Here is a 13184-nt window from a genome sequence, read left to right on the forward strand (position 1 = left end):
TATGCGCAAAAAAAATTTACAGATGCGTTTACAATTTGCTGAATCGCATTCAAACTGGTCCGGTCCGGAAGGTGAAAAGAAATGGACAAATATTTTATAGAGTGATGAAACTAAGATAAACCTGTTTGGAAACGACTATCAGAGACATGTGAGACGTCCCAAAGTCAAAGAATTCCATATCAGGTTTACCAAAAAGACTGTAAAGCATGGAGGTGGGTGCATAATGGTATGGGGCTGCTTTTCATGGTATGGGGTTGGCCCGATTTTCCAGACAACAAACAAAATGACAGCTTTGGAGTACAGGGAAATAATGGAGAGAGTAATGCTTCCATATGCGGAGGAAAACATGCCACTGCGTTGGGTCTTTCAACAAGACAAGGTCCCAAAACATACCTCCGAGCTTTTAAAAAAGTTTTTCGAGGATAACAAAGTTCCCCTTCTAACTTGGCCCAGCCAATCCCCGGACTTAAACCCAATTGAAAACTTATGGGGACATCTTAAACAAAGTTTTACAAATAAGCAAGATTTGTGGAGTGCAGTCCAAAAATGTTGGTATGAAATCAGTGAAGATACGTGTAGATCCCTAATTAGGAGCATGCCAAGAAGGATATCGAAAGTTATATCGCAAAAGGGTGGATATACTGGTTACTAACTTTGTACAAAACAAAAAGTTTGTTTTTATACCATTTCAAAGTTTTTTTAATATAAATGCTGTAAAGTACCTATTTTTTTGAGCAGCTTATTATGGCGGTTTATGCAATTTTGGTTTTTTTTTCTTAGCATTGCAGAATTTTGCTAAAAATTTTAAGTTTTTGCTTATGGTAAAGTATGTATAATAAACGAGTATAACCTTTTTTTGTACTGAATTCATTAATAAATAATAACTTTGATTTCTGTCAGAACTTCCAACATGTACCTATTAATTGGATCACATGCGTATATTATTAGAATTTAAGTGCGTAACATCCTGCTTGTTGAAGGAAGATAAGCAAATAAACATATTACAAGAATTTTATGTATGAATATGTTTACCTTAGTAAAATATGTAGTAGCAGAATTCATTTACGCCTATATATTTGCGTAACACATAAAATTATACTTATAACACACACACTGATAAGGCCCAATCAGTTTGTCGACGAGAGGTTTCAGCCTTTCACAAAGTACGCTTGAAAGAACCTTGTATGCGATACTGAGGAGGCTTATCGCACGGTAATTGGCGCAGTTCCCAAAAATATACCAACTGTGTTATTAGTCAAAACACTCGTTCCACTATTATGAAATTTCTCCAACCAAATCAAATTAATTCCTTCATATATACAATATATAAAGGGTGATTTTTTAAGAGCTATAGGAAAGTTTTTCAAAAAAACACACATGTAAAATGCATGAAATTTTTATTTACATGAAGGCGTACGATACAAGTTTTGTAAGTAATTTTAATCGATCTACTGGGTTGTTGTTAAATATTAAAAAACCATGCCGAAAGTAAGTGAAAAACAAAAATACTTAATATTCATAAAGATATTGGTATATTTACTTTGTTGACGTTGTACATTTTTTACAAAAATAATCGTAATTGATAATTGAGCAGTTTTTAGTTTTTATCCTTAAATTTCTATTCAATTCCCTTCTATTGCAGAAGATCAACGTAATCTTGAGGAGAAAATTTAGGAAGATTTCATTGAGTTGGTTATGTGGACGGAAGGAAAATTAAGTTAGCTGAAAAATCTTTCCAAAACCCAGAGGCGTATTTTTATTTTATTATTGAATAAAAAAAACTAACTATAACATAAAAATTAGATAATTAATTTGTTCAAATTGCAATTCGATATGAGCCTTTCCACTTGCAAATTGCTTTCTTGTTCGATCGCCTGTTCTGTTCTTGAGCTGGCAGAAATTTTTGACTGCACTTTTTTTGAAACTACTACCACAGCATAAAGTTAGAGAACTGGAGTTTCCACTGATGTCCTTTCAAAACGTAGACGTGTGCGAAGAAGCGGATTCAAAACACTCGAGATAGTATGGTTCGACTGGCTCATTTAAATACAAGTTTTGATCAGAAAAATCGGTGACGGTTTGTATGTTACTCAAAGTTTCATAAACAAAAGCAGGAATTATGTTCTTTCGCTGACCGAAAATCGTTCCTAGGAGGTCTTAGTGCGGGCGGACCGGAATCAAGTGTAAAATTTAGTTGGGTTCTTTTGTCAGTTACTTCAAACTTTAAATATTTACCTCAAAATATTCAGAATTTTGCTTAATTGCAGGAACTGAAAAGTCTCCGAATCGATCAATCGGTTGGTGGGATTGACTCTTTTCCGCTTTTTTGTTTGCTTAAATGTTCAAGGATAAGAAAGAAATTTAATTAACATACGAAAGGACACTAAAATATTACAATGATTAACTTTATCTTACCGTTTACATTGTGCAGATGAATTAAACTTTGAGGGATTCAGCTGAACCCGGCATGGTTGCATTATTTAATGCATACATTTACATATAGGGTGCGCCATCTTTTATGCTTTATTGCTAATAAAGGTGGCCACTTGATTGATATTGTATTCAAAAAATAGTGTTAATAAATTATAAATAACCAAACCAAATAAAAAGTTGTTTTTTTTCAAAGTTATTCAATGTTTTCATACCGACATAAAATATGGCGCACCCTGTATATGCACAACGAAATCTCGTTTATATAAACGAATTTTCATACAAGTTTCGACAGCTGAAGGGTTTTCCAATAACAGCGGTGTTCATCCCATTAAGTCACATTATTTCGCCACATTTTTTACCAAAAGTTAACAGCACAGTTAACAGAGACTGAATTACATAATATTAGCAGCAAATTAAATAATTAGGAAAAAAGAATGTTAACGCTGTAGCCTAGCTACAGGTACATTTTAATATGACCATTAGTACTATATTCGACTTTTTCTATTTACTTTTCATTTCATTTATAAAACCTTGTTTTTGAATTACTTCAAATATTCTTACATATTCATTAAAATTTAAAAGTATCATTTAAAACCAAGTCTTCTAAATTCGATAGTGGCTATTAGTATCGTTATTAGAAAGAGCAAATCATTCAAAAATACACCAACAGTGCAATTAGCTTAAAGTTTCGTTACAATATTATTAAATTTCTTCAACTAAATCAAATTAATTCCTTCACAGAGAAATGCTACATACCTATATAACAGCAAAAAACCAACGCACCTAAATAAATATATATTTTAATATGCCTACGGCATGCAGCAAAATGACATATGCACAAACAAATACTTAAACAAATTTAAAAACATATGTATGTATGTACACTTGCGTAGACTTGCCACAACAGAAATATTACGTTCCCTATACATTCTTAAGGAATCCAGCGCATTGTTCCAAAAATTATAAATTATGAAAAGTCTACAAAATTGTTACATAAGTAGTACATTATTATTCGACATGTGAATTTTAATATCCAAGAAAAAAAGTGTGTATTAAAACTAAAAGGTGCATATTCCCCGAAAAAATTTAGTTTAACGATTTGCCGATTTGGCCCGTGTTCTTATGAACACTACTCTATATGAATACATCTAACAGAAGATTCAATGATTTCTTCAATATTAAATGTTCGGCACTTTGGGTTTCATTGGAAGGCTGGATATACATATGTATGTACAGCAACATCCAAATAAGTCACATTCCGGTTTCAAAGCAAGTTTCTAGCTTTTCGCCTTGTACATATGATTGTGTGCATTTTTTATCAATTGTAGAACCACTTACGTAAAAAAATATAGAAATTATATATATGTAATTGGCGCGTACACCCTTTCTGGGTGTTTGGCCGAGCTCATCCTCCTCTTTGTGGCGTGCGTCTGGATGTTGTTCCACAAATGGGGCGACCTACAGTTTCAAGCCGACGACGAACGGCAGATATGATTTTAATGAGAAGCTTGTTCATGCCAGAAATACACTCGGAGGCTTGCTATTGCGACCGCTATTAGGACAAAGATTGCCTTCATTTAGATGTTTCACCTAGATTCGAACCAACCTTCTCTCTTGATTAGAAAGAGTAAATATATACACCAATTTATTATTTTCCTACTATCAGAGAACAAAAAATAATTGTTTCGAAATTTTCTCTGGTATCGAAATATCCGGGCCAGAACTTATTGCTGTTTTCTGCATCTTACTGTACGCTCCTGTACACACTTGACGCACATCAGCTGTCGCTGTCGAGCATTTAGAAAACATATTTACCTACATATATGGGTGCAAACATATGTATATACGTAGCCGCGGCCATTCGACGTAACAAAAATTCACGATTCACCAAATATTGACAAAATGTTTCTATAAGAAATCTTCGAATGTTGACTATTTTCGAATGGTCGTAGTGATTCCTTCAATTTTTGCCATTGTTGACAAAAAATGGCATATACATAGGTGGCTCGTTTTATGAATGAAAGAACGTATTTTGCTCCTAGAGATATGAGCTCGAAGATATATTTGTTTTTTTTTTGTGCTTTACAATATCTGAAACAGTTCAGTGCCATCGCGACTAAAACAGTCATAGCCGATGCGACCGCGTCTTTGACTGTATTTTGATTTTGTAGTAGCAAGGTTTAGAATTTTAGCCTCGGAAACATAGGCATATAGAGGCATAAAGTGAGTTATTATTATAGCTAAGAAATATATTAAAATATTTTTTATTGTGAATATTCCAAGTCGAAAATTTTATTTTGTATTTTTTTTATTATTTTTAATGTTATCATAAATATTCTATTTGGAATAGCAACCACGCCAAACGCTCAAGCAAAAGACCAAGTACCCACACCATCATACTATGCTTTTCTCACACCTAAGGTGCCTGTCAAAAAATAGCAAGAATAATAGTGGGCTTATTTGTGGTTTATTACAATGCCTGCGTGTGCGGTACATATGTATATATACTTATGTATATTCAACTAATAAGAATTGTTTTTCTGGGCGTTCAGAATGCAAGTAAAGGGTTTTCCAATAAGAGGTGCTATTGTGAATAGCCCGCTATTTCGGTAGATGTCACTTTTGAAGCTGTCATTTTTTGATATTTGACAAGTAGAAACTATGCCATTAATAAAAATGGAACGATACACGCTTAAACAACGCATTGAAATTATTAAACTTTACTATAAAAATGGTGAAAATTTGACAGACACGGTTCGTAAAACTCGAACATTTTTGGGTCATCGTGAAATACCTTGTCGGACCGCAATACAGACATTGGAGAAAAAATTCAAGTTGTTGGGACAAGTTAGTGATGTGAAGAATAAAACTCGTGCACGTCGCTCAAGAACAGCCGAAAATATTGCTGTGGGAAAGTGGGAAAGAAAACCCAGGTTTGTCCATTCCTCGTAATTCTTTGGAATTAGACATTCCACAAACGTCATTACACCGTATTTTGCATAAAGATTTGGGTCTTAAGGCTTATAAAGTCCGGCTAACACAAGAACTCAAGCCGGCCGATCATCAATAACGTCGTGTCTTTGCTGATTGGGTCGTTAAAATGCATGAAAATGATCCGGAGTTATTGTTGAAAAGCTTCTCTATCCTCAACGTGTGACTGTTTGGTGCGGTTTATGGTCCGGCGTATGGTCGTTGGACCTTACTTTTTCAAAAATGAAGCTGGAGCAACAGTTACGGTGAATGGATTGCCCTATCGAGAGATGATTAACGATTTTTTATGGCCGGAATTGGATGGTATTGACCTCGATAACGTTAATTTTCAACAAGACGGCGCTACTGCCACACAAGCAACGAAACCATTCCTTGAGTATCAAAATAACACCTCTTATTAGAAAATCATTTATATATGTACGCACGAGTAGATGAAAATTGTTTTATAATACGTTCACATTTCGTGCTGAGCTCCCAATCCGTAATTAAAAAGCGAGAGTTTCCATACAAAATTTGTCTCTCAAAATCTGAGATAACATCTAAGACTATTTAGATAATATCCACACTTTTTGACATACAACTCTGTGTTTTCTGTGTAATAGATCTCTTTTACGAGTGTAAAGAAAAACGTCAAAGTAAAAATTAAATAAAATGGATGCCGGCAAAGAAAATAGGTTTGTAGGCATAATTCTAATAAATTGTTTGTTAGGTACTTTTTTTCATATTTGTTTATTTATTTCCAATTATTAATATTAAGTACTACAATAAACAATATTATTAGTATACATAGCAATGATGTGTCGTACAATGTCTCTAGACGAGCTCTCAAGTACCTATATTGTCTTATGTAGAGTGACTTTTCCTTAATATTGAAATTAATTTTGTTTTAACTTAGAAATTATTTAAATATTTTATATCTTTGATGCAGAGAAAAAGGAAACAAGAGGAGAGAAACAACGCCGGTTGCAGCTCGTACTTTGCGAAATGCCATTAGGCGATCGCCGTCCTAGCGACCTTTTCAATGAGATGAAGCGTTCAGCCGGCTCCGCTTTGAGTGAGAGCATTCTGGACGATTTATGGGTCAACCGCTTGCCTGCATATACGCAAGCAGCTATTATAGCAACCAATGTACCGATATCCGAAAAATTAAAGATGGCTGACTCCATTGTTGAGTCAATTCAACTACGAGAAGGACGCGTTAACGAAGCGTGGGGCATACAAAACAACTCAGATTCAGATCTCAGGACCGAAATAGCTACACTTACACAGTGCCTCGATAAAGCGTTAGATAACGGCAAAACCCATTACCATTCGCGTTCTAAAACACCAGCACGACATCGAAAGTCAGACAACGGTTCTGATGACATGTGTTGGTATCAAAGAAAATTTGGTCAAGACGCTAAAAGATGTCGGCTACCATGCAAGCTCACTGGCTCACCACCAACAAACGTTTCACAACAGGGTTGCTCCGCCATTGGCTTTTCAGAGATTGGAAAACGGTCTGAAATGCCGTCGAACTTTCGAATACGTATATTTGATACGTCCACAAAAATAAATTTTTTAATCGACTCAGGTGCAGACGTGTCTACGATATCAAAATGTTCGAAATTGGCTAGAGCAACACCATCGGATATGAAACTGTTTGCTGGGAACGGTACACCAATTCAAGTTTTTGGTGAAATAAAACCTACGAAGGGATTTTGTGTGGAATTTTGTGATTTCTGACATAACTCAAGCGATTATCGGTGCCGACTTCTTATCGTATTACGACCTGCTACCCGATCTTAATGGACGATGTTTGCTAGACCAAAAAACTGCTTACAAAACGCTATGTTCAGTTGCTCAACTCAACGCAACTCAAGTCAACTCGACAAGTGTGTCAACCGTTAATGCAACCTTAAATTTTTCAGACTTACTTAAAGAGTTTTCCGATATCACTCGACCGCCGCCTGTCGAAACCATTGCGAAGTCTACAGTCGCCCACCGCATTATCACTACGGGAAAACCAGTTTTTTCCCGACCGAGACGTCTTTCTCCAGAAAAACTGGAAGCCGCGTGGGCTGAATTTAAGCTTTTGATGAAACTGGGAATATGTAGACCATCCAGCAGTAATTGGGCAAGCCCACTGCACATGGTCCGCAAGACTGACGGTACAGTACCCGACAGGTACCCATTGTCCTTTCTGCACGACTTTACATACATACTTGCAGGTAAAGTAATATTTTCAAAAATCGATTTGCTGAGAGCCTTCCACCAGATCCACATTCGCCCAGAAGACGTTTGCCATTACAACACCATTCCGCTTATATGAATTTAAACCCATGACATTTGGATTGCGCAACGCCGTGCCAACGTTTCAAAGAGTTTTAAACGAGGTTTTACATGGTATTTGGATGACATCTGTGTAGCTTCATGTTCTCTAGAGGATCATCGTAAAGATCTGAATTTGGGTTTTCAACGCTTGCGTTAGCACAAACTTACCATAAGCGTCGCAAAGTCAATTCTTGGCGTAACAGAACTTGAATTTCTTGGTCATCTTATCGAAAGAGATGGTATAATACCGATCCCAAACCGTGTAGAGGCAATTACAAAAATTAAGCTGCCTACATTAGCTTAAGACCTGAAACGTTTCCTCGCTATGGTTAACTTTTACAGACCGTTCTTGTCTCAACCGCTGCTTCATCAAGCGCCGTTATTAAAGATGGTCCCTGGGAACATACGCAACGATAAAACACTGCTAGCTTGGTCTGATGAAAACATTCGCCATTTCGAAACATGTAAGGAAAGCCTTGCAAAGTGCACTTTATTTGATCATCCGATGCCTAACGCGACACTTTCTTTATGGGTTGATGCTTTGGACAATGCCAGTGGTGCTGTTCTACACCAGGTTGCCAACAACACGCTTCAACCATTAGGTTTCTTCCAACGATCATTTTCAAAGGCTGAACTTACGATAGAGAACTTACTGTGATGTTTCGTGCAATACGCCACTTTCGTTTTATGCTAGAAGGACGAGGTTGTCACGTTTACACCGGGCATAAGCCGCTTATTTATACTTTTCGGCAGCGCCTCGAAAAAGCCTCCGATCGTCAAGCTCGTCAATTAGACTTTACCGCTCAAATTACAACAAACATTCAGCATATTTCTAGTCAACAAAACATTACGGCAGACCTCCTATCTCGCATAGAGTCCATAACAGCGGAGCCGATTAATTACGATGATTTAGCCGATCACCAAGCCAACGATGACGAACTCCAATCCTATTTAAATGGTAACGTAAGTCATTCACTTAAACTAACATCCTATGTTCTACCTTCAGGCTCGAAGAGAGTTTATTGTGACAGCTCTACTGGCCGCATACGACGTTTTGTAACAAAAACGTTTAGACAGGCAGTACTACGAGCAACACACAACATTTCGCATCCAGGAACGCGAACTACGTCAAAGTTGATGACCGAGCGTTTCGTTTGGCCTTGTATACAACGGAATAGTTGTCAGTTTGCAAAGCACTGCATCTAGTGCCAATGTAACAAAATTGGCCGACATAGCGTGTCACCGTTCAAACGTCGTGAATGCCCGATCCTACGTTTTTCACACTTACATATAGACATCGTAGGGCCGTTTCCCTTATCTGACGGTAAGTGCTACTGCCTCACCGTAATTGATCGCTTCACTCGATGGCCAGATGCGATAGCAATACCGGACAGCACGGCCCCGACTGTAGCAAAAGCCTTGATAGAGAGCTGGATAGCTCGCTTTGGCGTTCCAATTGACATAACTTCAGATATTGGGCGTCAATTTGAAAACTCCTTATTTCAACAACTTTTACAATGTCTTGGCATAAAGCATGGTCGAGCGATGGCATCGGACTCTAAAACCGGCAGTATTATGTCATAACGTCGAAGCATTTTACCACTTTTATTATTAGGACTTCGGTATTCATTCAAGATTGACATTGGCACATCCCGCGCTGAATTAGTTTTTGGAACAACCTTACGTTTACCATCGGAGTTCTTTGGCAGCCGACCTACCAGCGAAACAGAAATGGAGACACATCTTCGACATGTCATGAGAAATATTCGCCCAGCTGATACTACTTGGCACACAAAAGAAAAATCCTTTGTGCACACTAATCTTACGACGAGCGATCAAGTTTACGTTAGAGTGTTAGAACGTCATCCTAAATACTTCACTGTGAGCATCAACGACAACAAGGTGAATATCTCCATTAACCAGTTAAAACCAGCATTCAGTGCAACGCCCTGTAATTAGGAGGGGAGTTGTGGGGACACCACAACTAGATTAAGCTTATTACATTCTTAATAATTATCCTTCAATTTGTTCATATACTTTTATTCATTCTTAATACTTTGAAATGCAACCATGTGTGACTTTTCATTTGTTTTTAACTTCTCATTCTATTGCTTTGTACTGTTGAGCTAATAAACGAAATAGTTTTCGGCCTCGTTCTTTTTGGATCGAGCCGTACAAGTGAACACATCGTTTTCGCTATTCACAAGCACCCACGTGTATGAAAGAAAACAATGATGGTTATATTTTTTTATTGCTATGAGATAATAAAAGTAATTTATATGATAATAAAACAATTATATATTTTTTTGTTTGCGAAATTGTCTCTTTATTTAAAGACAATTTCTCACGCGACTCCGATAAGGCAATGCGATTTATCTGATTTTTAAAACACTACTCTCAATCCATATAAACGTACGTTTATCCAATCAAAATCAAATCTAATACAATCATACATGTTTTCCTATCTTTGGCACAATTTTTATATAAACCTTATATAAATATGTCCTATATTAATATAATATATTTGAAGGGTGATTTTTTAGCTATTATCTTTTTAAACAGTTGGTTTAAACAGCTGACGCGCGTTTCGTGTTTTGTTTCACTGTCAAACATCTTCAGTTTCGTCTAAAATTTAACCATGAATCGTCTTACAAACGAACAACGCTTGCAATTCATTGAATTTTATCATAAAAATTCGTGTTCTGTTAAGAAAGTTTAAAGTCGAAAAATTGTGTTCAGCGACAAAGCTCATTTTTGGATCAATGGGTACGTAAATAAGCAGAATTGTCGATTTCTGAGTGAAGATCAGCCAGAAGAATTGCAAGAGCTACCAATGTATCCAGAAAAGGTCACAGTTTGGTGCGGTTTATGGGCTGGAGGTATCATTATTACGTACTTCTTCAAAGATGCTGCGAATCGTAACGTAACTGTGAATGGTGATCGATTTAAATAAAAATTTCATGCATTTTTCTGTGTGTTTTTTTTTTTTTAAACTTTCCTATAGCTCTTATAAAATCACCCTTTACATATATTGATGCATACATGTATACGGAACCGCGACCATTCGACATCACAAAAATTTAAATATTGGCAAATAATTCAATGCGCAATATACCAATATTGACTATTTTCGAATGGTCGCGAAAATTGGCATATGGGCGGATTGTTTTATGAATGAAAGTAAAGGGTTATCCAATAAGAGGTGTTATTTTGATATTCAAAGAATGGTTTCGTTGCTTGTTTGGCACGTAGCGCCGTCTAGTTGGAAATAAACGTTGTCCAGATCAATACCATCCAATTCCGGCCATAAAAAATCGTTAATCATCTCTTGATAGCGCAATTCATTCACCGTAACTGTTGCTCCAGCTTCATTTTTGAAAAAGTAAGGTCCAACGACCATACGCCGGACCATAAACCGCACCAAACAGTCACACGTTGAGGATAGAGAAGCTTTTCAACAATAACGCGTGGATTTTCTGGGGCCCGGTCCGACAATTTTGCTTGTTGACGAAGCCACCGAGGTGGAAATGGACCCAAAATGATTTTGGATGGAGTTCCGGATCATTTTCATGCATTTCAACGACCCAATCAGCAAAGACACGACGTTGTTGATGATCGGCCGGCTTGAGTTCTTGTGTTAACTGGACATTATAAGCCTTAAGACCCAAATCTTTATGCAAAATACGGTGTAATGACGTTTGTGGAATGTCTAATTCCAAAGAATTACGAGGAATGGACAAACCTGGGTTTTCTTTCCCACTTTCCCACAGCAATATTTTCGGCTGTTCTTGAGCGACGTGCACGGGTTTTATTCTTCACATCACTAAATTATCCCAACAGCTTGAATTTTGTCTCCAATGTCTGTATTGCGGTCCGACAAGGTGCTTCACGATGACCCAAAAATGTTCGTGTTTTACGAACCGCGTCTGTCAAATTTTCACCATTTTTATAGTGAAGTTTGATAGTTTCAATGCGTTGTTTAAGCGTGTATCGTTCCATTTTTATTAATGGCGCAGTTTCTACTTTCTGACATCTACCGAAATACCGGGCTATTCAAAATTACACCTGTTATTGGAAAACCATTTGCTTTGCTCTTAAAAATATGAACTCGAACTTATCAATGAATTTGTTTTTGTTGTGCTGTACAGTATTTGTAACTGTTCAGCACCGTCGCGAGTAAATAATTATGCCCACACAACTGCGCCTATGAATGCATTTTGTTCTTGTAGTCACTAGACTTAGAATTTTTGTTTTGGAAACATACGCATGTAGAGGCATAAAGTAAGAGTGTGCGGGTAAATGTACATGCATACATATGTATATTCGAACATCCATTGTTTTGCTTAGAATAGAAACACCTACGTACATACATTGTCCCAACCTATATATTCATATGTGCAAACATACATATGTATATGTAAACGCATACGGTTTAGATGAGTTTTTTTGCATATATTGGGAATATGTTTGCATATGTTTGTCTATTTGCTCTTGAATTTATTAATATAATATGTAGTTATGCATATGAGCAGTGTTATGGGGCAGGTCAAGATATTTTTCTGCCCACATAAATATGGATGGTAGATGTCACAGCGGCCGCCGTAGCCGAATGAGTTGGTGCGTGACTACCATTTGGACTTCACAGAGAGAACGTAGATTCGAATCTCGGTGAAACACCAAATTAAGAAAAACATTTTTCTAATAGCGGTCGCCCCTCAGCAGGCAATGGCAAACCTCCGAGTGTATTTCTGCCATGAAAAAGCTCCTCATAAAAATATTTGCTTTCGGAGTCGTTCGTTCGGAGTCGGCCAAATAAGGGTGTAGGCGCCAATTATATATATACTAGGATTGCCCATACGTCGAAATTTCGACGTTATTCGACGTTATATAAATACGGAGAGCAAAATTTAGTCATACCTTTTTTTAGTATTTATAGTCATAGAAAAAAGTTGAAACACATATACATATAAATGGATAGCTTATGTAGTAAAAAGAAATGTGAAAAATATCCCATTTTACCTGCGATAAGCGATCCTACATTTGTGTATTTCAAATATCATAATTTTTTTTATTCATGAATTGGAAACATTTAATTTCATGTATTACGGAAAAAAATATATTTTTTTTGAAAGCCCACAATAAAAAACAATCAATAATTAATACATGACCATCATAATTTCTGAATCAAATTTATAAAAGAATGCATTAACAATAAAATTATTTATTTTTATTCTTAATTTTCTTTATTCATGAATAGGAAACATTTAATTTCTTGTATTACGCAAAAAAAATTTAATTTTGCATATAAGGCATAATAAAAAACAGTCATTAATTAATCCATGACCATCATAATATCTGAATCAAATTTATAACACAGGGTGGGCCTAATAAAACCTATTAATGTTAAACACAAATAACTTTTGCAATAATCATTTATTTTGGTTAAT

The 13184-nt window shown here is 36.3% G+C and overlaps 1 protein-coding gene across 1 annotated transcript; it reads left to right on the plus strand.

Moving 5' to 3' along the window:
- The first annotated feature begins 6408 nt into the window (after positions 1-6408).
- Positions 6409-7149, plus strand: LOC128869964 (uncharacterized). The gene has a single exon (XM_054112557.1). It carries the CDS (start codon positions 6409-6411, stop codon positions 7147-7149), a length of 741 nt encoding a protein of 246 aa, XP_053968532.1.
- Positions 7150-13184: the final 6035 nt, after the last annotated feature.

Source organism: Anastrepha ludens, chromosome X (assembly GCF_028408465.1).
Source record: "Anastrepha ludens isolate Willacy chromosome X, idAnaLude1.1, whole genome shotgun sequence".
Classification (NCBI taxonomy): domain Eukaryota; kingdom Metazoa; phylum Arthropoda; class Insecta; order Diptera; family Tephritidae; genus Anastrepha; species Anastrepha ludens.